General features: G+C 60.8%; 1 protein-coding gene across 2 annotated transcripts in view; it reads right to left on the minus strand.

Annotated features, from left to right (window-relative positions):
* Positions 1–26,566, minus strand: part of CCDC85C (coiled-coil domain containing 85C) — a gene marked incomplete at its 5' end in the record, with an annotated part of 75,086 nt that extends 48,520 nt beyond the window's left edge. For both annotated transcript variants that reach the window (XM_080808371.1, XM_080808370.1), the window contains one exon: positions 25,762–26,566. In XM_080808371.1, coding sequence (XP_080664497.1) covers positions 25,762–26,566 — 805 coding nt within the window. The remainder of the gene's footprint in view (positions 1–25,761) is intronic.
* Positions 26,567–27,663: the final 1,097 nt, after the last annotated feature.

Consider the following 27,663-nt stretch of genomic DNA (forward strand, 5'->3'; position numbering starts at 1 on the left):
GCGCCCAGGATGGGGCTCTGCTGGGCTCGTGGGCTGGTGTCCCAATGGTCTGTGTGTTCCCACGAAGTTCATGTTGAAATCCTAACCCCCGGAGGTGATGGGCCCCTGGGAGGTGCTCAGGCCAGGCGGACCGAGCGGGGCTTGTTCTCTCATAAACGAGATCCAGACAGCTCCCAGCCCCGGCCACCGCGCGGACTCCGCGGGAAGGCCCCGGCTATGTGGGGGGAGCGGCCCTCGCCAGAAGTCAACCGAGCTGGCGCCTTGACCTCGGACTCCCAGCCCCCAGAGCTGTGAGCCGTACATTTCTGTTCCTTGTGAGCCCGCCGGCCTGTGCTGCTTTGTCACCACAGCACAAACGGACTAAGAAGGGTGCTGCGTCTGAGGCCACCCCTTAGGGAAGTCGGCTTGGAGCGCCACTGAAGGTCACTGAGTCCCCCACAAGGCAGCGCCGGACCCTCAGCTGTTTGGAGGACAGCCCTGAACCACCCGACCACCGGGAGCACCAGCTGTCAGGGCCGTGCAAGCAGCCGCTGAGGCCACAGCATCCCCGTCAGGTGCCCCGCCCCAGATCTGGGCCTGATCCCCACGGAGGAGAGGGCCGCGCGGGGCTTGCTGGCAGCAGGTGGCCAGGGAGGAGACCCTGTGCCTGGCTGCTCTGGGGCGGGGGGCGGCGGAGGGCAACGGCAGCCCTCCAGGGGAGCTCAGTTCTTATAGCCACCACCCCCCGAATGCACCCCTCACCCCAGCCCCCGCCCGAGACCCTCCACACCCCCTATGTCTCCCCCACAGAAGGGTGCAGGGTGGAGAGACAGGTGCACCCGGGCAGGGCCCCCTGCACTTCTCAGTGAGTAAGCAGGACTCCCGGTGTCTCTGAGCTTTGGCTTTCTGGAAATGCCGATGCCTGCCTCGGACCCGACCTGCGGAACATCCCAGGCTGCCACACACTCTCAGAAGCTGCGAGGCAGGGCGCCTGGGTGGCTCAGTGGGTTAAGCCTCTGCCTTCAGCTCGGGTCATGATCTCAGGGTCCTGGGATCGAGCCCCACATCGGGCTCTCTGCTCAGCGGGGTGCCTGCTTCCCCCTCTCTCTCTGCCTGCTTCTCTGCCTACTCGTGATCTCTGTCTGTCAAATAAATAAAATCTTTGGGGAAAAAAAAAAAAGGAGGTACAAGGGTGGTTGAAGGGTGCTTCCCTGCCTCCCTCGAATTAGGCTCTCATCCTGGTGTCTGAAGGGTAGATAGGATGGCCGCAGGCAGGAGCCGTCCCGTGGAACCCCAGATCCTGACCAGACACCCTCACTGAGAAAGGACACCCCTGGCTGCCTGCTTTGTGCAGGGGTTAAATTCTCAGAGAAATCCTCGGTGAAATCCTGCTCTTTAATCCCTGGGCCCCGGCTGCGCTCTCTGACTCAGCCGAGGACTACGGGGCCCTGCCCCCGGGCGGCTCGATGAAGTGAATCCACTCTGGGGACTTCTCTGCGGGGCTCTTGGCGGGAAGCCCGCCTGGACCAGGGAGGCAGAGATACGGCTGGGCAGCATCTCACCCAAGGCACGTTTTCTCCCCGCCAGGACCTGACCCACGCCTGGCAGGGTCTCCCCGTCCCTCCCTGGCCGAGGCCCAGAGAACCGTGCAAAGCTCGATCCAGACCCAGGGCAGTGAGGAGAGGAAACCGAAGGAGGCCTGGGAGGCCCACCAGGCACAGACACAGACCGTGAGGGGCGTGAGCCGGACCGCAGGGAGGACAAGGAGAGGAGAGCCCGGAACGGGGGCAGTCGGCGCACCAAGCAGAGCATCGGGCCTCGTCTGCATGGACTGATCCGGTCAGTCCTCATGCCTGTCCCGAGGGCTGTACTGGTTGGCAGGCCGGGTCAGCGGGCCTGCTGGCCCTACCACTCCCAGCTCTGCAACCTGGGCCCGCTCCTAAGCCCGCTCGCACTTCCACTTCCGCAAAGCAGGACCGACAGAGGGCCTGCAGCGGGGGAATCTGGAGGGGAACGGGCTCACAGGTCAGGTCCTCCCCCAGGGACGGGCCCTGGGAGCCGCTCAGTGGGGCACTGGCCGTCCCGCGGGTCATCCCACTTTGAACACCCGGAGCCCCCCCACCAAGAAGTGGGCGCCCGTCAAGGGCACTTAGCAAACGGCTTCAACTAGATACAGGGAGGAAAGGCTTCCTGGAGGGTGGGGACTGCAGCCGGAGGGTGGCCCGGCAGAGCTCACCCGGAATCGGGCCAGGTCCCAGCCTCTGCAGGGACGGTCGGTGCCTCCTCCTTCCTGTTTAACTGGCACCGCCCCAGGATCCGTCCTGTTCTGCCCAAGTTCCCTGACTCAGGAGCTGCGGGTGGGGCCTGCTTCCTGCCCCTCGGCCACCACTCAGGGATTAGGATGTTCCGTGGGCATAAGCCCAGCCTGCAAGGGGCGTGACCAAGACCTCGGGAGACACAGAGGCCCCATGACTGAGGAGCACGGATCCTGGGGGCCCCTCTCTGCTATCAGGGCCCCACTGTCCACACAAGGCCCTGGCCGCTCCTTTCCGTCACGAGGGTACCCCCCGGTGCAGGGCTCGGCAGGCCCAGCACCTAGTGATCACTCAGGAGAGCTCAAAGCATTACAAAAATGCCTGCTGGCAACATCAGAGGAAATCATTCACAAACGTTTGTGCGGCAGGCTTTCTTCCCCTTAAATTGGACAACAAAGTGGTGGACGGGCCTGCTGCAGGCCCTCTGAGCCGGCTCGGCAGACAGCAAACATCGAAGTTCCAGGGCCTACAGCAGGCTGCCAGGACCATGCAGAAGAGATCGCCCCGCTCCAGGCTTCCCTGGCCCTGCCCTGATTGGCCCGGACGCTCACAGGCCTTCGGGGATAACACAGAACCAACGGGAAGGCAGCTTCTAGAACAAGCGCACCCTGGGACACCCAGGACCGATGGTCTGATACTGCCCCAACGGGCTGACCCTCACAGACAGTGTATGGGTCTCGGCTGATGGCTGAGGGGCCAGGGGACCAGGACAGACATTAGGAATGCGAGCCACCCTCTGGGCCAAATCAGATACCTGTGAGCAGAGATGATCCCCCTACTCCCATCCAAATGCAAGGAGCAGTGGAAAACCAGCGTCGTCCCCACTCACCCCACAGGCCTCCCCCTTCACTGCGCCTCTCGTGGGGATGGCTTGACTGATGGTCCCATCTCCCTCCACCCCCCCACAGACACCACGATCCCACAAAGGGGGCCAAGGGCACATCAAAGGGGCTTGAAGGATCACTGAGTCAAGCTGTGATTTTTGGTGAGGAGGCCTAGTCGCATTAGTAAACTCAGAGTGTGGCTACTAGCCTTCCCCACTGAGCACATCTGAAACCCAGGGCCAGAAGCCCCAAAACAGTAAACATGGTCCCAGGGTCACGCAAGTCAGGTGAGCCGGCCAGACAGCACACAGCATCCCTTCCTGCTCTGAACAGGATGAAGCTGGCCCAGGAGGAGACCCCGGGGGGCTCACCCCCACCTCGGCCTGGTAACACACAGTCCCTGGGAGGTCCACACACATGCCACAAACCCCCCCGTGGGCCCTGCCTCTCTGTCCACGACAGCCTCACCTCCAAGAACCTGTGAGACCCAGGACTATCAAAAAGCAGCCCAGTCCACATCCATATGGGATCCCAGGACAGGTGGGACCGCTTACCAAGTTTGCCTGCAGCTTCCCCCAGAGCCTCCCATCGCCCACACCCAGTCCCACCACCCTCAGGAGGCTCCGATGAGGGCGGCCTAGAAAACACCAAACATTAATCTGCATGGCCTCTTCTGGGATTACCACATACTGGGGACTCAGGGGTGGGGGCCCTGTCCGTCACTCTGCAGGAAATCAGGCCACATGCCCGAGGTAACACAGCAAGTCAGCAACTCTCCCCATGCCACCTCCCCCACTCCACCACCCCAGATGCCTTCGTCAGAGCCCCTACCCACACCCACGGACATGCTCTCCAACCACGCCCAGGCCGCCCGGGGGCACAGGGGGCACCAAGGACCAGATGCCCCAGGGAGTCCGCTCCCCCGTCAGCCCTGCGGTTGCAGGCCTCACGTGCCCAAGAAGACATCAGCCAGGGAAGCCGCTGCACCTGCCCCAGCCAGGCCGATCCAACCTCCCCAGAAACAATACTCCCGGCCCGCCTGCTGCGCGGTTCCCAGCCTGCATCCCGCCGTCACTCCTGTGCGAGGCCCTCAGTAAACAGGACGAACACGCAACAGCAGCAGCACCATCTGAGAACCTACTGCGCGCAGGGGTGCGACCCCGATCTGCACTGCACGCCCGGCCTCCCCCGCACGCCCCCAGGGCACCTCCTCCTCCACTGGCCAAGGGGTCCAGACTTGTGCCCCAGGGACACGGCGGCGAGGATGGTGCCCACCATGGTGGGCGCCCCCACCCCCCATATCTCCAACTCGTTGGTCCAGGATCCCCCTGGGCTCCATCTCACAGGGGAAACACGCACGCTGGAACCCGGGGCACCTCAGGGTTCCTCGGGCGGGACCTGGGCAGCTTCCGCCATGCTCCGTGCCTCGGTTTCCTCACCTGCAATGAGGCTTTGTAAGCACGAGAGAGGACAGGGCTGCATGTTCTCAGAGCTGCTCCCAGCACCCGCCCAGGCACTGGGCAGAGGGTCACCCTCCACGTGGACAAAGGGCGGCACCATGAGCACCACATGTCACCTAGACCCTTCCATGGGTGCAGTCACACCGCCCAGCGGGGAAAGAGCTCAGGGAAGCCAGCTCTGCCGTTGGGAGGAGCTGACGGAAGCAGCGTTGGTATGAAAAGAAATGGAATTGTGCCCGCTCCCGACCTCCCGTGCCACAGGCCATGCCGCACCAGCGGCCCAGCGGTGGCGAGCCGTCCACCGAAGCGGGAAGCAAAACCAGGAGCTGTCATGTGGCCATACACGTCCACTCACGCAGACACGCCGTGTAGACACACCGACACATACACGTCCACTCGCGCAGACACGCCGTGTAGACACACTGACACATACACGTCCACTCGCGCAGACACGCCGTGTAGACACACCGACACATACACGTCCACTCGCGCAGACACGCCGTGTAGACACACCGACACATACACGTCCACTCGCGCAGACACGCCGTGTAGACACACCGACACATACACGTCCACTCGCGCAGACACGCCGTGTAGACACACCGACACATACACGTCCACTCGCGCAGACACGCCGTGTAGACACACCGACACATACACGTCCACTCGCGCAGACACGCCGTGTAGACACACCGACACATACACGTCCACTCGCGCAGACACGCCGTGTAGACACACCGACACATACACGTCCACTCGCACAGACACGCCATGTAGACACACTAACACATACATGTCCACTCGCAGACACGCCGTGTAGACACACTAACACATACATGTCCACTCGCACAGACACGCCGTGTAGACACACTAACACATACATGTCCACTCTCAGACACGCCGTGTAGACACACTAACACATACACATCCAGACACACCATGTAGACACAATAACACATATACATCCACTCACGCAGACGTGCGGTGTAGACACACTAACACATACACATCCAGACATGCCATGTAGACACACTAACACATACACGTCCACTCACACAGACTTGCCATGTAGACACACTAACACATACACATCCAGACATGCCATGTAGACACACTAACACATACACACACACACTCACGGAGACACGCTCTCAGACATGCACTCACATATACTCATACACATAGACATACAACCATAGGCACACACTTATTCATGTAGATGTGCTTTCACACACTCGTGTATATACTTGCACACTCACAAAACACTCTCACACATGCAAACACTTACACACTCACATAGACACGTGCACACTCCTGTAGACACCCGCACATGCACTTACACACTCACATAGACATGCTCTCACACTAGTACATCCACTTACACACATAGACACTCACACACATACACTTACTCAGGTAGACATCCTCTCACACACTCGTACAGACATACACTTACACACATAAACATGTTCTCACACACACATACACACAGGCATGCTCTTTCACAGTCATGTAGACACACTCACACTCAAACACGTTTATGCACACACACTCTCACATTCTCACATAGACACGCACTCATAAATACACTTACACACAGACGACACTCATGTAAATACACACTCACACATAGTCTCTCTCTCTCTCACACACACATACACACACCTTGTCCCACCCCTCGCCTGCCCCAAGCCAACCTCCTCAGCTCCCCTACAACCCAGGGACCCGTTCCTGGTTCCTGCCCCAGGCTGGGCACCGGGCACAGGGCAGGCCGGAGACAAGATGGGGCCCTGCTCTCGGGGAGCCTGCTCAAGAACACTGAGCGGCCACGCAGCCCTCGCCTCGGCTTCCTCTGTCATTGTCGGCAGCTCAGTTCATCGTTCGTGAGAAGCTGGTGGCTGGCACCACAGGTGAGGAGAACCAGGGCTTGGGGCAGGCAGGGGAGCCCCCAACCCCAGGCTGCTACCAGCTCATCCCACAAGACCCACACGGCACCCAGGAAGGGCCCAGAGTGTTCCAGTCGTCCAGGGGCAGCAAGCCAGCCCCTATGTCCTCTGAGCCTCCCCAGAACCGAGCCCCAAACAGCCCAGGCAGGAAACACAGAACGGTGTAGGCCCAAAAAGGATGGATGCGGGTTTGGGATCACTGAAGGCAGGCCAGGGTGGGACAGAGGTTGACTGCGGGTGACTCTCAAGCCCCGCCCACCCCCCACCCCACTGGGGTCCCTGAATAGAGGGAGGGCAGCGGGCGAGGCTCACACACCAGCCTCCACCTGCCGTCCCCTCTCCTGACAGCACCATCTTCACCTCACTAAGGAAGGCACAGAGGGCCATCGGGCTGTCTGCCCTGAAGTGGCCTGAGGCCAGACCCCCCTGTGCAGCTGGGGCGAGTCACAGGGTGGGCCCACGTGGGCCCACCCCCACCCCCACCCGTCATCTCTCAGCCTCACATTTCCAGGGCCACCACTGGAGAGCCGCACTTCCAGGAACTCGGCCATCCAGGTGGCCAGAGCCACTGGGTCAGGAAACGGCAAGCCCGACCCCGGGGTCCCCGGGACCAGCACCGACCTGGGAATCCACGGCAGAGGCCCGTGTTGAAACAGTCACAACCCAGAGTGAAACACATCTCGGAGATCCATACTGAGCACGGGGGCCGAAGGCAAGAGGGACCGTGTGGACACTGGGGGAGGGGAAATGGGAAAGGAGGGGGGGCACCTCAGCCTCGGCTGGAAAACAAGCAGGATTTTCCAGCGGAAGGGAGAGCGGCAAGGCAGGGGAGGGAACTGGAGGTCAGGGAGAAACAGCCAAGGCCAGACCAAGCCCAGGGTGTGGAGATGCCCGGATGGTATTCAGGGGCTGGCCTGGGGTCCCAGGAGCTTCAGGAGGAGACGGGAGAGGGCGTGGAAGAGGAGCCTGGGTCAGAGCCCAGAGCACCTCCCAGGAGCCGGAACTCGGTGCGGAGGAGAGGGTCCCTGCAGGGTTGGGGGCAGGGCAGGGACTATGTTTCAAGAAGAATATTCCAGAAGGGCAGAGTGAGGGCTGGAGGGGACAATCCTGGAGCAGAGGATGGGAGCAGGAGGGTGAAACCCCAGCACCAAGATGGACAGAGAGAGGCAAGTGAGCCCAACAACTAAGATCCCCACAGTCACACGGCACAGGTCCACATACATGACCGTGCTCGGCAGAGTGAGGACCGGGGCAAGGTGGGGTGCACCGGGCCCTGTGAGCAGGCCGCCCGTTATGCCACGCCAAGTGGGTCTGGACCCCACGGGCAAAGGACACAACCCCGGAAGTCACACACCAAGCCCCACGTCACAGGACGGCGCTGCCAGGCAAGGACGGGGCACGGCACCTGGGCCCCAGGGTCTGGCCTCCCTGTGGCCTTCTCCTCCTTCGGAGCACGTTTGTGGCCACGCCACTGGCGGGCAGAAATCCAACGAGCTGCCCACTGGCTCTGCCTGCCCTGGCCCGGGGCACCCACTGACCCTGCCCAGACGGCCCGACAACTGGGCCTTTTGTCTTGCGGTCCCCATTGTGTTCGATTCTCTCGCCTGCCTGCCCCACAGCCAAAGGAGGATTTCCAGAGGGATCTCTCAATGTGCTGGCGTTGAAACATCCTGTCGGCCGGACCTGCTGTTCGCGGCCCGGCCCTGAAAGGCCACAAAGGGGTAGGGTCAACGACCCCTTGGAAAGGGCCCCGATCGGAGTAGCTATTCTAAACCCAGCAATCTCCGGGCTGTGCAGCGGTACTCGGGAGCTGGTCACAGACGAGGCTGCTCCGTCTCTGACTCTTAAAATCTGTGGTCCTGTTACCCTAGCTCGGCAAGTCCCTGCCCCCGGCCGACAAACCAGCCTGTGCTTTCTCTCTCCACAGGCTGGGAAGGACATCTGAGCGCACCCGGTTTCCCCGGGGGAAACTGAGACTCACAGAGGCGATGGGACTCACTGCAGATGGCGGGGCCGGTGTGGGCAAGCCGTGCCCTGATGACCTCTTCCTCCACCCTACCCGCCCCCCGACCGCCACGCTCTGCACCCAAGTGACCGGATCCGGTCTGTCACAGACGCACGTCCTCATGTTCACACACGTTCAGCCGTTCCAGGCGATGCCCCTCCAGGAGGGGGCCCAGGGGCTACTGTGGGGGGGGGCTTGTGTGCCTCCAAAGCTCTCCCCTCCTCACCGGGAAGGCTGTGCCAGACCTGGCCCCTAGGACCACCCTGTCAGGACAGGCTATCATGACCAAAGAAGCCAAGATGCAGCTCAGCCCCCCTTGGGAAGCTCCCCTGGTGGGGGGAGGGGAGCGGGGTCTGTGCACGCGACGGAAGGAGCAACCAAAGACATGATCAGAGAACAGTCCGTGACGCGGTGAGATATTCTCAACATCTCATGGAAAAAAGGCGAGATTACCAACTGCAGGGATATTATGTGGCAAACTGTTTTCTTTTTTTTAAAGTGTGTCTTGGGGGCGCCTGGGTGGCTCCGTCATTAAGCGTCTGCCTTCGGCTCAGGTCATGATCCCAGGATCTCGGGATCAAGTCCCGCATCGGGCTCCCTGCTCAGCGAGGAGTCTGCTTCTCCCTCTCCCTCTGCCCCTCCTCTCTCTTTCTCTCTCTCTGTCTCTGTGTCAAATAAATAAATAAAATCTTAAAAAAATTAAAAATAAGAAGTGTGGGGCGCCTGGGTGGCTCAGTGGGTTAAGCTGCTGCCTTCGGCTCAGGTCATGATCTCAGGGTCCTGGGATCGAGTCCCGCATCAGGCTCTCTGCTCAGCAGGGAGCCTGCTTCCCTCTCTCTCTCTCTGCCTGCCTCTCTGCCTACTTGTGATTGCTCTCTGTCAAATAAATAAATAAAATCTTTAAAAAAAAAAAATAAGAAGTGTGTCTCAGATAGGATGCGAAACAGAAAGAGGACGTCAGGTAAAAGCTACGGAAACCTGAACAAAAGGCGGATTCTCTTCCTACTGACGTATCAGTATCAGTTCATTCATCGCAACCAAGGTACAACAGCCCCGAGGGAAGGTCCCGGTGGGGACACCGGGTGCAGGCTTCAGGGAACCCCACCTATCTTCTCAAGGATTCTGTGAATCTAAAACCAGTTGCAAACAGCAAAGTTTATTTTTAAAAGAGCAAGACAACTCCATACATGCGACAAGGTCTCATGAAACTCTACACACTACACGCAGGGAGAGCGCCGTGCCATCCGAGTTAAGATCTGCGTCTAGCCATTGTGTCGTGCTAATGTCGCGGTCCGGGTTGGATCCCACGCTAAGAGGTCGCCCCTGGGGGGATGCGGGCCAAAGGGTACATGGGAGCCCTCTCTACCACTTTTGCAACCTCTTGAGAGGCTGTAGTGATTTCAAAATAAAAAGCTAAAGAAAGATGTGTGTAGCGCTCCCTTTGGACCCAGCGTTCCCTGATCTGGGAACAGAGCAAAATGCTAACATCACTTCTCTCCAGAGGGGAGCATTACAGATGATTTTTAAATTTCAATTTTCAGACTCCCGGTGTCTTCCAAGCTCTCCACAGTGAGCAATGGATTGTTTAGGGGAGACGGCTGCTCTGCCTCTCCAGCAGTGATAAATCACGGGGTGGCGGGGTGGGGAGCTGCAGCCTGGAAGGACCAGGTGAGCAAGCAGCTGCAGGAGGGCCCCCGCCCCCGGCTGAGCAGATGTCTGTTGGGGGAGACGCCTGGAGACTAGAGCCTGCAGCCTTCGAGCATACTCGCCCCCCTCCCACCCCCAGCGGGGTTCCCGTATCAGCAAATATCTGGCCTCCCGGAACCCCAGTCAGGGGATCCCTGGATCAATCAGCAGCGCTCCGCATCTCACATCAAACCGAAGACAGAGACAACACCTGGGCGTGACATGCCAGAAGGAATCTGTCATGTGGCAAAAGTAAACCCAGCGTGTCTCCAGAGCCAAGAAATCCCCAGAGCCTGAGCTCACCCGTACTCAACGTCCACGTCCACGCACCTGCCCCGAAGGCCACGGAGAGAAGTCGCACCAGATACGAGAATGTCCCTGATCGTCTCCTGAACACGCCCATTTCAACCGCCCGTCCTCCAGGGGAAGCGAGGAAACACACCAGTTACTGACACTATCCCCGCTGGCCGCAGCTCAGTGGCTCACAGAGGCCACCTGGGGGAGGGGGCCCAAGGTGACTGTCTCTCTAAGTTCTCTAGAACAAATGGGTCGTCGTTTGGGAAGAAGGAAAGTTATGGCCGGGAAAATGCCACTTCAGCACCGGGGGTTTGCCTTGTCTAGGATCGCAGCAATGGACCCATGACCAGAGCTCAGGGGTGAGGACGCTTCCTCAGGACCCGCTCAGGTGCTGGCCAGGTAACCGAATCATCGCGGGACCAGATGGATACAATCTAGGGACGGGAGGAAAGGGCGCTGGGGCGTGTGATTGTCCTACTATGGTCGGTCCCTCCCTTCCAAGACCTTCTTCCCGCTCGTCCTCTACAAATCATGACCAGAAACAGCTTCAGTGAGTGATGTTAATGGTCAGAACTAAGTCCCATTCAAGGCCTCTGGTGGAGACTGTTTGTTAATTTCCTTATATATTAGAAAAAAAAATGGATTTAGTCTGATGCTGTGAGGTGGCCCTTAGGGGTCCCCAACCGAAGAGTCTGCTTCACAGGTGACAAGGTAGACTCAGGAGTGGGGCGGTGGGGGTAGGGGGGGAGGGAAGGAGGGCCCATCCCCTCTGAGTGCCTCCACAAATCAGACTGCCACTCACCACTCCCTGTGAGGGAGTCCCCAGCCAAACTGGACCAGTTGTGGGCCTGGTGTGGGGAGCCACTGGCCAGAGGGCACCTTGCTTGGTGGGAGGTGGTCCTGGCCCAGCAGGTGCCCCTGCATCAGAACTACCCCTCCAGGGGCACCTGGGTGGCTCAGTGGGTCAAAGCCTCTGCCTTCGGCTCAGGTCATGATCCCAGGGTCCTGGGATCGAGCCCCCCATCGGGCTTTCTGCTCAGCAGGGAGCCTGCTTTCCTTCCTCTCTCTGCCTGCCTCTCTGCCTACTTGTGATCTCTGTCTGTCAAATAAATAAATAAAATCTTAAAAAAAAAAAAAAAAAGAACTACCCCTCCATGTGCCCTGAGAGTCTCCCTGCCCGTGCCTATGTCCCTGCCGCTGCGGTGGGCTGATCTCACCTCCCCCCCCCAAAAGCTCACTCCCAGGTGCAGGACACGGCAGCGGGCGGTCACACCAGCCGGCAGCCCCACGCCCTAGCCTGACTCAGAAATGTGTGGTACACAAATGAGCAAAGCCACAGCACACGCGTGCCAAGCCTCGGCTTCCTCATCTGCGGGGAGGACCCAGCAAGCCCACTCCAGCACCACTTCCATCTCCCCCCCGCCCTCCCCACTCTCCTGGCACACCCTTCACTGAGCCCTCCCTGGCCACCTTGAGGCCGCCCAGACTTCCCAGCTGCATTCGCCCATGGGGCCCCTCCTTCCTGCTTCTTCCAGCAGGCAGTCAGCAAACCACCAAGGGGCAAATGGGGATGAGGCTGGGGAGACAGGCATCTCAGACGGATACAGGGCTCCTCCCTCCCCAAAGAGCCCGCCTGCCCACCCCGCCGGTACCCAGGATGCAGAAAACACCAGCCAGCATGGGAGTAAATTAGCACCTTTCAAAGTCAAACGTCCTTGGCTGGGTCAGTCCGGTGCCCAGATCGCCTCCTCCACACTCCTGGGCCTCCCTTGGATGCTCCCAAGCCTGCCATTTTCATTAAGGCAAACAAGATACCAATGCGGGTGTATTTAGCCAAAGAAAAGGGAGCCTGCGGGACTATTCAAAAGTCATCGGAGGCCTAGTCTGTAGGAGGAGGAAGGATGGATCAAGGTTGCATTGAAAAGAAGAAAATGAGAAGACTTTTCCATTTTTGTTCTGCTCCTGCTGGCAATGGCTGCTGTGGCCGGCAGCCTCGGGGAGGTGGCATGGGAGACCTGGGGGAGGACAGGCTGGGCGAGAGAAGCCTTGGTGGGGGGAGGGTGGCAAATGATCCCTTCTGGCTGCCGCCTCCTGATTCTGGGTCAGATCATTCCCCCACCCGGGCAAGCACTTGCACGGAGAGGGCCTGAGGTTAGAAACTGGGCCACGATCGGTTCCGAACGCTCCAGAGCAACAGGTGTATTGGGGGAGGGGGTAGAAAAAAGAAAAAAAAAAAAAAAACCCACAACCCAACCCAAGAGATACTGGTTTGGCCTCACAGGAAGGGGCCAGGCTGGGAGCAGCCTCATGGACGAGGCTGATGCCAAGGGAAGGCCCAGGCATCTAGAACTTCACCAACAAGTCCTTCCAGCGTCTCTGAGTCTCTGAGGACCCGGTCCAATGGCCTCATTTCACAGATGGACAAACTGAGGCTCCGGGAAAACAGGCAAAAATCAAGGCCAAAAGGAAAGAACGAGCGAGAAGTCCAGGAAGCAAAGGTTTACACGAAAACATCAGCACAACCCTCAAACCCTCACAGAAACAGAGTACTTTGGGGAGGGGGCGCAAAAGTGGTTTGTCTTCTAAAGACGGGGCACGGCCGGGGGCGGGCACAGACCTGGTCATCCAAATCTGCCAGATGACAGGCAACCGGCCAACACTGTCCGTGTCCAGGAGGCCCAGTGAGCTGAAGGGAAGAGACCTGTACACCTTCCCCTCTGCATGTGGGACCTGAGGGGACTTTCCTGATGGTGGGGGGGCGGGGAGGAAAGGCTGCGGGGGAGGGAGCTCACTCCCCTGGGCTTCCCTGGGCCACGGAGCACCAGAACTCCAGTCAGAGCTGGGCGGTGATGTCCCGGGAAAAACGCACGACTCCACAGTCAGTGAACCCCGGGAAAAACGCACGACTCCACAGTCAGTGAACGCACCGGCTGACAGGTCCATACAGAGGGGAGGGCAAAGCTGCCCTGAAGGCAGCCGGGGTCTGCTGAGGGGCCAGAAGAGGCACTGAGCTGGCCCAGGCATCTCCCTCCTAAAATAAAGCCCCAGGTCAGGGGGTTCCAGGGCCCCCGCTTGTGCCAAAGAGCTGCAGGACAGGAGGGCAGAGCCAGGGGGCTGGTTGCTCCGCCTCTGCTCTCCCCCGGGCTCGGACTTTGGGCTGCACCAAAAACAAGGGGTCTTTTCATAGGCGTTTCCCAGGGCGTGTAGGCACCGCACACTGGGGAGCGGATCACGTTGCCCAGGGCCAGGCCCTCCAGCACAGGAGCAAGGGCTTAACTCCAAAGACCGGGATTAAGGACCCTGCAGGGGGAAAGGCAAGATGAAAGCAGGGCCAGGCGCAGGCCACCCTTGGGGTGGGGACCTGGGTGGGAGGGCCAGGAGCATCCCCAGGGTGTCCTGATCACACTCTCTGGCCCTGGTGGGCAGGAGGGACTCTGAGGTTGGGCAGCAGAGGCGACTGGGCAGGACGTGCCCTCAGGGTGAGGAAGGGAGCAGCAGCAGGAGAATGTCCCCCGCCTTGTAGGGGGAACCTCCAAGGCAGGACGTCAAGGATCCTCCACCCACCATAACTCCTCCCACCACGGACACTGTACGAATTACCACAGTAAGATAAGGGCTCTCCGCTGACCTTCCCGGCCCCCAAGGTCATCAAAGCCAGAACATCAGCCCCTTTTCCCAGGACCTGGCAGGGGAGAGGGCAGAGAGCTTCATCCTGCTATGATCTCACAGATATCCCCCTGACCACACACAGCCCCCCTACATACATACACACACACACACACACACACACACACACACCACAGTGGGCTCAGTGGCTAGGACACAAGGAGGCACAGCGAGCCATGGGGCCACACCCGGAGCCCCAGGTGCGGCACACACGGTCACATCTGCCAGAGACCGGCTGCAGGAAGGGCCCACAGCTGGACACAGGAAGCTCACGTAAACCCAAGAGTTGAGGTGTCGAGGCTGCCCACTACCTGGCACAGTCACAGCCCGGGAATCTGGAAAGGCAGGAGGGGAGGGGAGCCTGGGTGGCTCAGCTGGGTGAGCGAGAGCTTCTCTTGATTTCGGTTCAGGTCAAGCGCGATCTCTGGGCTCCCAGAGCCTCTCTCTCCCTCTGCCCCTCCCCCTGCTCGCACTCAAAATAACTAAATAAAAAAATAAATAAAAATCTTAAATTAAACAAAAGGAGGGGAGCCATGCTCAAATTTGGTAACCCCTGGGCCAGGGTGGGTGTACAGCCCCTCCAGAATGCTTCCACTTGGGGGTTCGGGGGGGGCACAGGCTGGCCTGGGTACATTCCCCCGCCCGCCCCACCCCACCCTACTCTACTGCTTTAAAAAGCCATTTTCTTTTTTTCTTTGTTTTCTGATTCTGCAGGCCTCTTGGCCTGGTTTGGAGGATCAGGAGCTGGTGGCTGGGCTCAGAGCCTCCTGGAGGGCGGGTAGCCTCTCTGGACTTGGGTTTCCCCGCATACACATGGACCCCCACCCAAGGCCACCAGCAGAGGGGGCATCTGTGGCTACCGGGGCCTGAGGCTTCCGAGTGGACAAGAGCACCCCATGCACCCCATGACTGTCCGCCTCCAGAGGCGAACCCAAGCCTCAAAGGAAGCTTGGGATTTGCGGGGTGGTGGGAGGGTGGGGAGATCAGCCCTAAGGGTCTGCGGTGTGCCTGAAGCCCGCAGGAGGGGACAGGAGGAACGCCTGGCCCCATGCTCAGGCACCAGAGCTTCCTTCTGTGGACAAGCAGACGTGGCACGACCCAGCAAGGAGTTATCTGGATCAGCACTGCCCAGCAGGACTCTCTGGAATGACGGGAATATTCCGTTTGTGCTTTGTCAGCAGGTGCAAAGCACGTGCAAGGGGCCAGTGTGACTCAGAAAGTGAAACTTTCCGTGTTACTTGATCTTAATTAAATGGAACTGAAGCAGCCACTTGTGGCTCGTGGACGGCCTGAGCCGGGAAACCTTGAAGCAGGGCGGCCACCAGTGAGGGAGAGGGTACGGGCACACAGGTGAGAGAGGAAGGGACACAAATTCAAAGAGCAGAGTCGACAGGATGGCGACCAGTAGGCCACTGAAAGCCTGGGCTCAAGGTCGGCAGCAACAAGTGAGAGAGACTGAGGGTTCAGGGCAGGAGCGGTCAGAGAAAGAGCCGGAAGCTCATCAGGGAAGACAGAAGTAACCAGCACACTGCCTGGTTCTAGAAGACGAGCCCAGGGTGGGCATCAAACACCACCCGAGGCCAGGACAAGAGGCCACGGGACCTTTCCCAGGCCGGGACTGCCCAGCATCAAGCAGCAGCAGGTGGGAAGGAGGCAGGCTGGCCTGGGGGTGGGGGAGGGGGCAGGAGGACAGAAGGGACAGGATTTTGTTTACTGCTTTGGACGAGGAAACATGAGCCCGAGTGCAGGGGAAGGAGACAATGGTGTTGGGAGGTCCCACAGGAGGGGCTGGGAAAGGAGGGAGAGGGGAGGGCGCCCTCCTGGCCAGCCAGGACAGAAGGCACTGAGCAAGGGAGAAACTCGCCGCTTCATTTTCGGTCCAGGTATAAAAGTGGTGTGTGTGTATTCCAGAAAACACAGAAAAAGGAAAAAGGGCAGGCCGGGAGCTTCCCATCGTCCCACCAGCTCCGCGGGATGCTGGGCAGTGGGGAAATGGAGCCTCCTGGAGCCCTGGCTCAGGCAGCGTGGCCGGAACCCATCACAAAGGGCCACTCCCAGAGCGGGCTCATTAGGCAGAGGACGGGACAGGCGGGCACATTCAGGGCCCGCACACAATCGGGCCCTTGTGGGGGGCGGGGGCGGGTGCTCAGGGAGCTTCTGATTCCAAGACAAGAGTGTGCCTCCTTACCGCCTTACAACCTGGGAGACGGGAGACGGAAAGACTGATTTGGGGAGACAAAGAGACGCTTCCCCTGACAGTAGATGGGCTATTTTTGGAAATGGGTCGACTCTTCTCAGTAGCTGCTGTCTCGGTGCCACCGGCCTTGCCTGCATCTGTCCCCTCGCATGCAGCCTGAAAAGGCCCCCACCCTGTCTGGGGCGGGCCAGCACCCCGCAGTGGGGGTGGGGAAGGCAGCGCCCGGAGGTGTGACAGTGAGTGGCCAGGGGGTGGAGGTGGGGAGCAAGCCAGGGGGGATCCAGGGCCGGGCTAGGTACTCAGGAAAGGCTCATCCCCTTCAATCCCAGCTTTCCACTCCCGCCAGGCCACGCAGCCAAGTTAGCAAGGGGAAACACAAACAGGCCCCTTTCTCCCCAACTGCTAATAGGCGCGGACACCAGCCTCAGCCCCACTGGCTGGACTCTTCGAGGCCCAGCGTGGGGCGGCGTCCACCTCCTGCCCACCTGCTGATGGGCCATCTCCAGCTTGGGTGGCCCCAGCAGGCCCAGTGCCTTCTCCCAAGCTCCCCACGGTGGCTTCCACTGGGGCTCCGGGGCTCCGACTGCCCAGCAGAACCCCCAGAAAGCTTCTGCAGCCATTGAAGCCTCCAGAGCCAATGGGGCCCATCCCTGGGGCTGCCCATTCAGGCACGGGCATTGTCTAAAGTTCCCCGAGCGATACCGAATATGCAGCCACGGTTAGGAACCACTGGTAAAAGCAAGTGTAGAGTTGGTAGTAATTATTTGGAGAAACAGGCAAGGGGAAACAGGCAACCCCCGCCCTCAGTGGGGAGGCCTGAGTTGCTTTTTTTTTTTTTCCCCTAAAGGAACTGCAGGCCATTTGGCACCAAATGGAGCAAATGGGAAAAAGGGGGCGGGGGGGGGGGAGCAGTTGGCCCAAGTGGGTTGACCACTGTCGGTATAAAGCAACAAGAGAGGGGGCACCTGGGTGTCTCCGCTGGCTAGGCATCCACCTTCAGCTCAGGTCATGGTCCCAGGGTCCTGGGAACGAGCCCCACATCGGGCTCTCTGCTCGGCAGGGAGTCAGCTTCTCCCTCTGCCCTTCACCCTGCTCCTGCTCTCTCTCTCAAATAAATAAATAAAATCTTAAAAAAAAAAAAAAGAAAGAAAGAAAGCAAGCAAGCAACAAGAGGGAGCACCACACGCAGCGCCTTCCACCTCCCCAACCCTCTCCCCAATGTACACCGAGCGCCTACTGCATGCCAGGAAGACATCCCTGAGAAGCTGGCGAACCAGGCAGAGACAGGACTGCACATAGGGGCACCTCAAGTCCAAGACAGGCGGCTCTGTCCCGGGGAGACCCCACCCAGGCACCAGAACCCCACATACTCTCCAAGCGCCAAACCTGTTACTTAGTCCCGTAAGAGCAGATCAGATGGCAGAGGCAGGTAATTCCATCAGCCCTTCATGAGGACAGGCTGGCCAGGTCACCTCTATCACCCCAGAAGCAAAACTGGGAGGCCTGCCCCGAGCTGAGGACCAACCACTGGGCAAGACACAAAGCCACAGATATGACCGATGACCATGGAGAGGCAGGAGGGCAGGGCGGGAGGCTCCTTCCTCGTGGCTCTGTGCATTGTAGAAACTCGGAGTCAAGGGGCCAGAGAAGGCTAGGGTCTCTGGCAGCCTTGGCACAGCCCACCCAAGCTCCCCAGCTTATGGACGAGAACGTGAGGGCCTGGACAGAGGAAGGCACTTGCGCGCAGCGAGGTCCAGAGTGCGCCGAAGCCACTGGCTCTACCTGTGTTGTCCGACGCACGGAACAGCGACGGGCGGCACACTGTGTCCTCAAACCCCTAGATGTGGGGAGTGTGTCAGCTGACGGGGCCAGTGTCAGGCCCAGCAGGTAGCCCAGGAGCCCTGGGGAGTAAACGAGTGTCTGTTTCCCTTCCTTCTGGCTGCCCCATCAACCGGGGGCCTTTGCCCTTGGCCATTTGCCATTTGTTATTTCCTGGATTCAAAAACAAGCATCTTCCCTCCAGTTACAATGTGGGGCGCCTCTCTCCATGCAGCCGCTTACTGTGGGGTCTTCCCCTCCCAGCAGGAGCTGCTGTGAAGCGCGCAGGGCATCTGTGACTGATGGTATCTCGGGGTGGAGGAAATGCCGTGCCTGGGAAAGCCGGAAACTCCTGAGCCAACTGACCGGAGTCGTAAGGCACCGGGGGGGAGCTGGAAGGGAAGAGGACCCGCCCCGGGCTGGGCCCCGCAGGAGCTGGAGCCCTCCCTGGCCGCCCTGCCGGGACCCTCCATCCATCATCTACCACTGAGCTGTGTGCCCGCAGCCCTGGTCCCCTTGACTCACAGCCTCGGCACAGAGGGGCAGGTTCCAAAAAACGTCTTTTGATGGGTACCAGACGTGCCCGGAGCGGTGCTGGGAGCTTCCTGGCTCCCACAGCAGGGACAAGTCCTCCTGGGCCCCACTGAGATCGCAGCTTTGCCCAAGAAAAGGCTCAGAGCGCTGAGCCAAGTCCCACTAGGTCATGTGGGGGTATGGGGTTGGGGTGGGGCGAGGAGGTCCAGTCCGCAAGACTCTGGAACCTTCCCGGCCACGCGTGCCCAGGTGGCCCTCTTGGCCGGTGTCATTATTTGTCATGCCCCTTCCATTTCGTCTTCGGAGTGCTCGGAGCTCAGCTCAGACAGGGTGGCTAAAATCAGGAGCTGAGATGAACCTCAAAGGCACAGCAGGTTTGTGCAGGCAGAACAGACCCGGGGAGAGGCCGGGCACAGCAGAACGAAGAGCTGGGGCCCAGGCACGAGGCAGGCCTTTGGCTGGCACATCTGGTTCAGAGCGGAATGCGGGACTGCGGGCTGGGTCGTGCACAGGCCTGGCCAGGTGGGATCTGTGAAGCCCCTCCCACTGCACCTGCACCCCACCCCCCCCAAGTCCCTGGTAGGGCTTCTCCTCAGGCTCTAGGCAGCTCCAGCTGCGACCTCTTCTGAGGGGATCCAGAGTTCTCTGCTAGCGGTCCGCTTACAAACCTTCACATGGCAACATCCCCTCCCTTCCCCCACCCCCACCCCCACTTCCCACTTAACGAGTATACGTCTGTTTAAACATCGCACACCGGGTAAGCCCAAGAACACTTAGCGGAGAGACAATAACCGTCCTGAGCTTTCTGCCCGGCTCCCTGGAGAGCTGGAGACCAGCACTTGAACAAGTGACTTGTTCCAAAACAGGCATCCCACACTGGGTCGCCCAGCTCCAAACCTGCCCAGAACCCTGCGGGGACAGGGGACGGTGGCAGGGGAATATGTGGCCGGGACAAGCTCTAGGGGCTCGCTAGGAATGGGACCATTCCTGACTTTTCAGAATCAAAGGAGCACCACGTCCCTTCAGCAGGCAAGCTTGTTCCTGTCACAAAACCTCTGGGGACGCCACCTAGGGTGCCTTGTCATCCTGCTCCAGGAAGGTGGAACTACCTAGTTCTCAGCTGGGAAACCCCAGAGTCACTCCCTGCCCGGATCCCAGGCACGCAGGTCGTAGGCGGGGACAGAGAGTGGCAGCAGGTGTGAGCCGATGTGGAAAGAGGCTGCAGCCAGACAGCGCGACTCCCTAGCAGTGCAGGACAGCCTGAGCCCGGAGCTCAGAAGTCACGAGGAGGCCAACAGGGGCTGGGGACACAGCTTTGCCACCCCCACTGGATCTGAGAACCTGCAGAGAAGGTTCTGTCCCGTGGCCAGGACCACCACGGCCATCTGGGAGCTGCAAGCTTCCCGCCCTGCTGCCCCCAGCCGGGCCTCACCCTGACAGCCAGGGACGAATGCTCCTGACCAGGCCACTCCCCAAGCCAGGCCACATGAATCACTGTGTGCGTGGCGCCCACAGCTCAGACAGAGTAACCTCAATAAACGCGCGCTGATGCGGCCCTTCCGGCTTGAAGGGCAAACTCCAAAAACCCGGCCCGCCCGCCGCCTCCTGCCTCTCCCCGCCCTCCGCTTGCACCACCGCCCTGCCACAGCTGTCCGTGCCGTCCCCACGCTGTGGGCGCGAAAAAGCCCTCCCCTCCCCAGCTGCCCGGAGCTGCTGCTCGCCTCCAGAGCCAAAGTGGTCCTCCTGGACCCCTCTTCTCGATGGCCCCTGAAGGACGGTCTCTGCTACTCCAGGGCTCCCCACCCCTGCCAGGGGCTGGACACAACCCCTGGGTTGACAGCCTGCTCCCTGGTCCCAAGACTTTCCTTCTCAGGGCTCCACAGTTCTTTCCAGTTCTTTCTGTTCACAGGTCCAAGCCCAGGGCCACCCCAGCTCCTCGCACGTCATGAGAACACCTCACAGGCCTGGGGCCCTCAGCAACAGTGGTCAGAGCCTCTTGCAGACCTTCCTCCACCTTATTCCTGCTGAAACGCTGTCTCCCTTCTGGTCAACTAGACACGGGCCACCTGGCTCTGACACAGGGCAGGCACAGGCTGCCCTCGCAAGCATGTGACAGGAGGCCAATCTGCAGGGCGTCCAGGTGACACTGGTGACATCCTTAGGACAGGTGCAGAAACTGAGGCTTACAGGTTCAGTATGCTGCCACACCCACCCAACAGATGAATGGTCAGGTTCACCATACCCCCCCACCCCAACACCCAGTGCACCAGCTGGGGGGAGGAGGACTGGCGTGTCGGAGACAGTCCCCACTTCCCTCCCTCAACCCAAAGGCCAGTAGTAGTCTCCCACTTCATGCAGAGGAGAAAACAGAGGCCCACAAAGATTCTGGAACTCCCCAGAGGTCTCAGGCTTCCAATTCTCTGTGCTGAGGACATCGACAAGCATGGGGTAGAAAATCCCCACGGATGGAAAACACAGATTATGAGCAGCAGAGGATTTCCTTGTAATCATGCTGTTCTGGGGACAAGGTTATAAACCAAGTTGTGCCCCAGGAGCTCAGAGGCCAGGCCGTGGGGAGGGGTTGGGTGGGGGCACCATGGAGGAGGGAAGCCAGCCTGGGCAGAAGTGAGGGAATGAAAATACCAGAAGGAAGGACTCCCTGTGAACAGAAGCCTGCCCGGAACCCACGTTCCCTGTTTTACAGATGAGCCACATTGGCTCAAGCCAGAACGCAAGAACGCAGGAATGAAGCACGGGTCTGCCTTCCCCAGGAGAGAAGCCATATCCTTGCTACACAGGTCCAGCCTCTGGAGTCCCCAAAACCCCCAACCGTCCCCGTGTCCATGTGCAGGTCAGCGGGGCCCTGCCAAGGACCAAGCTCTGGGAGGCCTTCTGTTGCTGGTGGGGCTTCCCCGGGAGTCTCCCCAAACCCAACAGACCCAGACTATCCCCGCCCAGAGGGGCAGCAGGCCCAGGGTGGCAGGCCCAGACTCTGACACAGGAGACCCAACACCGAGCCCAGGTCCCCCATGCGGTTCCACGGGACCCAGAGCAAGTCACTGCTCTCTCCAAGCCTCAGTTTCCCCCATCTACAATACGGGACCATTTAGGAGCTCTGACCATAATGGAGCGGGGACTGGGAGGCTCTGTCTGATAAACTGTGAAGTGCTGGGGACGTCCTGGCCCTCCCCAGGCTGATGAGCCAGTGAGTCCCTCCAGGCCTGTCTTCCTTTTGTGATGGCCCTGGGGGTCCAACACCCCAAGGCCCCGGATGGAAGGTCAGGGTCAGGTTGGGGTGGGGGGGAGACTTATCTAAACCACCCCATTGTCTTCGCTGACCTTTGCTCCCAGGCCTGACTGGGTTTAGGAAAAGCCTGTCTTATTAGTGATCCTGCCCTGCCCATGGGGCGCTGAGCTGGGAGGCCCCTAATAAAAGACCTATTCAGGGCCAGCATGCCGACTCACGCTGTCTTTTTTTAAAGGTCCAGACCACCCTCGCTCCATCCTCCCTTTAAACCAACAAAAACACAAGCAGGAGGACAAAACCGTCTTATTTTGAGAAGCTCAAATTTTTAATCCAAACTTTTAAAAGTAAACGGGGCCCATACAAAGGCTTGCTGGAGGTCCTAGTTTCTCTGGGTTAGCTAAAGGGGATGGGGCCACTGCGATGGGGGGAGGGCAGAATACAGACACAGGGACATGGGCGGAGGGGGAGGGGAAGGTGGGGGAGGGGCAAGAGAGACCTTGTTGAAAATGCTTTTGTTTGAAAATTGGCAGTTCAAGGGGGCAAACCTGACTTTCGAGAGTTTGGGGTTGGCCTGCCTCAGTGTGCCCCACCGGGACCGCAGCAAAGAGCCCTCTAGTCCAGACTTGGGTCAGCACAGCCCAGAGCTTGGTCAGAAACAAGGGAGGGGGAGGTCATTTGCATATGCATTCTCGCTGGCCAGGCCCAGCCCAGCCCAGCCCAGGACTGCCCGGAATACAGATGGGCCCCCTCCCACCACAGCCTCAGGGACCTCCCCTCCCGCCCCCACCCCGCTTCCTCCTTACCCCCCTCCCCAACCCGTGGCTGCAGGCACACCCCACCGCTTCCAAGAGGGCTTGCAGGCCTCAGGCCGCAGGCCCCCAGCTCGTCAGCAGGTGCTGTGGTCGCAACCACTCAGGCGAGCTGTCTAAACAGCAGAGTTCTGAAGGCAACGCCAAAGTCTGCCCGGCAGGACCCCAGAGTGGTCCCTCTTGCTTTTTCACGAGGAGCCTGGGAAGAAACAAGCCTGACGAAGATTCTGACAACTGTTGAGACTTACTGCGTGCGGACCCTGACTGCCCTTGGCCGCGGCAGCTGAAGGGGGCGACGCCGGGTTTGGCCCCACTTTGCAGAAGAGCAGGAGGAGGCCCAGAGAAGAAACCTGTCCCCAGAGAAAGCAGGAGGTGGATTCGCACGCAAGATGGTGTGACCTCTCCGGGTGACAGGGTTATCAAGCATCTGCTCAGTGGTCACCGATAAGGAAGCGACATTTCCCAGAATGGGCAAAGCAGAGCAAACCTGGGTCAGGAACCCAGAGTAGGGAGTCACCAGTGCTGTCTGCTGACTAAGAGTGTTAGACAGTGACAGAGGCCAGAGATGCAAGGCAGCTGTCAGCCTCAGCCATGTAGGAACGCCCCCAACTCCCAGCAGCCCCACCCTGGGGGACCCCCCACACCCCAGCCTCCAGCTGGCAACCCCACCCAGGCAATGGGGAGCAGAGACACTGCCAGTCTCCACAGTTTCCCCAGGCAAGGCTCAGAACCTTCCTTAGCCTCCACTTGCTTGGTCTGAAAATGGGACTACTACTACCTCCAAGGTTCCTGGGAGGATGAACTGAGACTAGCTGGGGGGAGAGGGGGCAGACGCCCAGCATCTGACCCCACTTTCTCCACCACCCAGACTGAGGTGCATTATCTTTCCCACCTCCAACTCCCTCCTCCCTCCACTCAAAACTACCTAAAAGGCATTTTTAAGAGAAGGGCCTCTCCTTGTTTCTGGCCATCCTGTTCCCATTCCTGGGAGACTAGCTCAAGGCCATGCACGACTTGAAGAGACCACACTAAACACTGGGCCACCTGTAACTGAAATTGGTGATAACAGGGCTCTCCCCCAACACCAAGCTTGACCACCACTAGACCGGTGGCAGGCCTGTTCCGAGTGAGCACGGGACCCAGGGGGCTATGGGGTGGCCATGGCCTCTGCAAGAAAACTGGACACCTCAAGTCCCAGCCACCTCCTGGTCCCCTGCCCCAGCACCATCCCCTGCTGTGGCCCAACACTGAGCCACACAGGGGCCACGTCTCTGTGTCCAAAGCAAGACAGAAGTTCCCTGCAAAGACACTGCGACGCTGGGCACTCCAGAACTGTGCCGACAGCCGCTCGCGGCAAGTGTCACTGATGACGCAGCCAAAAACTAGCAACATTTCCTAGCCAAGGACTGCAGCAATCCCTCCTGGCACTTGGGAGAAACTGAGGCCCAGAACCTGGTCCCTCACGAGGCCCCCAAGAAGGCGAGGCCAGAGGGGCTGGGACTGGGACTCCTGACTCCCCAGCCCTAGAAACCCCCACAAATGAAACCACCGAACTCTGAGCTGCTTCCTCCAGCCTCCAGCCGCCTGAGGTGGGAGGTGGGGTCGGATACAGAGTTACAATGGGAAACCAGAGCGCTCGTGGTAGATTGCTAATCGGTAACAAAATATCCCTCTCAACCCAGTCCTGCTCTGAACTCAAGAGGCTGCGAAGGTAAATAAAGGAAAAATTGCGGCTGGCAGAGCACCCCACCTGCATGGGTCCGGTTCCCACCCCAACACCCCACATAGGCCACTCAGCCACCAAACCAGACAGAGAGTCCCTCCTCTGATCAGGCGTCACTCGGGGGAAGAACAGTCATTTAAAGCCTAGACACATTTTTCTCTGAACCAGGAAAGCCTTTAAAGAGAACCAGAAAGGGCTGTTTAATCTCCACCTCCAGGCAAACAGCTCAGGGAGTAGCAGCCGCCACCAGAACTGGGAGCCAAGCCACCAAAAATGTAGAAGAACAGGGAGGTAGGGAGAGGCAGGAGTGGCGGGAGAGCCACGGATCGGGGGCTGGGAACGTCAGCCGAGGATCTGCTCCACGGACCCAAGCTGGGGCCCCACAGGTCACATGGGCGTGGAAGACAGTAGCCAAGCTTTCCTGAGGCCAAAGGTCCTCCACCCACACCCAGGCCACCTACCACCACCACACTTCCTCTAAGACGACCCACAGTTTACAGGTCCCTTGGGAGAATTTTTGTCTCCCCCTCAAATCCACAAGGCAGGGATCAACTCCACTCTACAGATCAAGGAAACTGAGGCAGGCAGAGGAGAAAAGCCAGGACCCATTCCAAGCACATATCCCTCTGGAAAGTCTTAGAGCCTCGGCTGAGAAAGGTCCGTCCACCCTGAGAAGTTCGGGACTGATAGCAAACTAGAGGCTCCTGGCCGGGTTCCTCTGGCGGGGCTGCCTGGGAGTCTCTGCCCACAGGCGGCACAGAGAACCGCAGGTGGAATTCCAGCCGCCCCCCGCCCCTCCGCCCTCCGCGACACACGGCCGCTGCCCAGGTTTGGGGTTGCCTGTTGCTCCAAATAAGAGGGGAAATTCACCTGTACTCAAAGGGCCTTTCTTCCCCCGCCCCCACGCACCTCCCCCCGCAAGAACTGTCCACTCCTGGACCAGGATTTCCAGGTTGGGATGAGGCTCCCCAGCCGGCCTTGCAGAGCCGACACGAACGCTGATAATTCCACAGGAGAGAAACTTTTCTGGGGTCCAGTGGGTCCCCGGCCCGGCTGCGGACTTGGATCTGGGCAGGGTCACGCCTCCATCACTTGACCAGAAAAACGTCACCCAAAACCCCACTGCGGTTGGGCGCGGGATCCCCCAGCCCTTGGGTCTGGATGCCAGCTGGAGGAGGGGTCTGGACTGGCGACCGCCCCGGGGGAAGGGGCCGTGGGTCTGAGACCCGCGCTCCCGGACCCGAGCCGTCCTTACCGTGCAGGCCGTTGGGGATGCTTCGGTGGTGCGGTGGCGCCGACAGGTCGTCCAGGGATCTGCGCGTGGCTACTGCCTTGCCGTCGGAGGCCTTGTGCGGCCCCGGGGGCAGCAGCGGGGGCGGGATGTGGTGGTGGTGGTCCGGGCTGCCTCCGCTACCCGCGCTCGACGTGCTGCTGCCATCGCCCACGTCGCGGGCCCCAGCGCCCGCCGCGCCGCCGGCCAGCGGCCCGCTCAGGCTGGCCTGGCTGTCGATGGAGCTGCGGGAGCCCGCGCCGCCGCCGCCGCCCGCGCCGCCCCCACCCCCCGCCAGCGCCGCGCGCTCCTCGTCCAGCATCAGCACCAGCTCCTTGAGCTCCAGGTTCTCGCGCAGCAGGGCCTCCTGGCGCGCCTCGAGCTCACGCAGTTTCTGCTGCGAGCGGGCCACCTCGTGCCACACGGCGCCGGCCGCGTGGCGCCCGAAGCGCTGCCACTCGCGCGCCAGCTTGCGCCCCTTCTGCCGGTCGTCGTCGAGGAAGCAGCAGAGCTCGCGCAGCTCCTGGTTGTCGTCCTGCAGCCGCTGGTTCACGTCCTTGAGGCCGCGGATCTCCAGCAGGTGCTGCTGCAGCCGCCGGTTCACGTCGCGCATCAGGCCGCCGTGCTCCAGCATGAGGCCCACCTTCTCGCCCTCTGCGCGCCGCAGCCGCCGCGCCAGCTCCTCCTTGCTCCAGCGCAGCAGCTCCTCGTCCGGCACCTGGCTCAGCTCCTCCGACGCCGCCGCCGCCGCCGCCGCCGCCGCCGCCGCCGCCGCCGGGGGCTTCGCCATGGCGGGGCCGTCACCGCGGCATCGCCCGCGCCCTCGCCCGGCCGGCGCTCCCCGCGCCGGGGCGGCGCTGGGCCGGTGCGCTCACGGGCAGGGGGCGGCCGGGGGCGCGTGCGGGTCGCCCCGCGCCTCCTCGCGCGCCCTCACGCAGCGTCCGCCCGGGGCCGCCGGGGAACCGCGGGTCTCGGGGCTCGGCGAGCTGGGACCGCTGCTGCGTCGGCGGCCGCCGTGCCGGGCGCTCTCCGGGTTCGGGCGAAGCAGGCGGAGGCCCGCCCCCGGCCCAGCTCCCGGAGCCCCGGCCGCCCCGCCCACTCCGGGCGGGGAGGGGGCGGGGCGCCTCGGCCGGCTCCGCCTCCGGGGGGAGCGAGGGGACGGGCAGAGGCGCGGCCGGCCCCCGACGTCCCCCAGCGCCGTGCGCCCGCCCGCCCGGCGCCCTGCCAGAGGCGCATTCGTGCCGCGGTCCCGCCCCCCGGCCCATCCGATTGGGCCTCTTCGGGGGTGTGTGGGAGGGGCGGGGCGCACGCGGGGGACGCCGAGGAGATGGTACAGTCCAGCCGCCCGGCTTCCAACCCCCCTCCGGGCGGTTCAAGTTTCTGCGCCCGGAGGACGCGGCCTTGGCCAATCCCTGGGCTACAGGGCGCTTTTAAAATGCAGGTACGGCTGCGGGGAGGGGGACGGTGGGAAAGGTAGGGCAGGGCTTTCCTTAAAGGAGACGCGCGGAAATGGACGCCGAGCCCCCTCCCAGGCCTGCGTCCCCCGCGCACCCTCCCCCGCCCCAAATCAACAAATACCCGGGAGCCGAAGGACAGCGCGGCTTCTCCCTCCCGGGGGCACCAGAGCCCGGCGTAGTGCGAGATACGACGAACAATGGGACTCTGACTCGGGGGTCGCTGTCCCCGGAGACAGGGCGGCTCTTTGTCCCCTTCCTTGTCCCCGACTCCTCCGCCCCCATCTCTACTCCCGTCCCCAGCCTGAGCACGCGGAAGGGCTGCGTTTCCACTCCAGCCCAGCGCTGTGGCTGCTGCGTCTGCGCCCGCGAGGGCCAGGGCCTCGCCAGACGTGTCTCCGAGCACGGTCTGTACCCTCTCCCCTGTCCCGGG

The sequence above is a fragment of the Martes martes genome, assembly GCF_963455335.1.
Source record: "Martes martes genome assembly, chromosome: 7".
Classification (NCBI taxonomy): Eukaryota; Metazoa; Chordata; class Mammalia; order Carnivora; family Mustelidae; genus Martes; species Martes martes.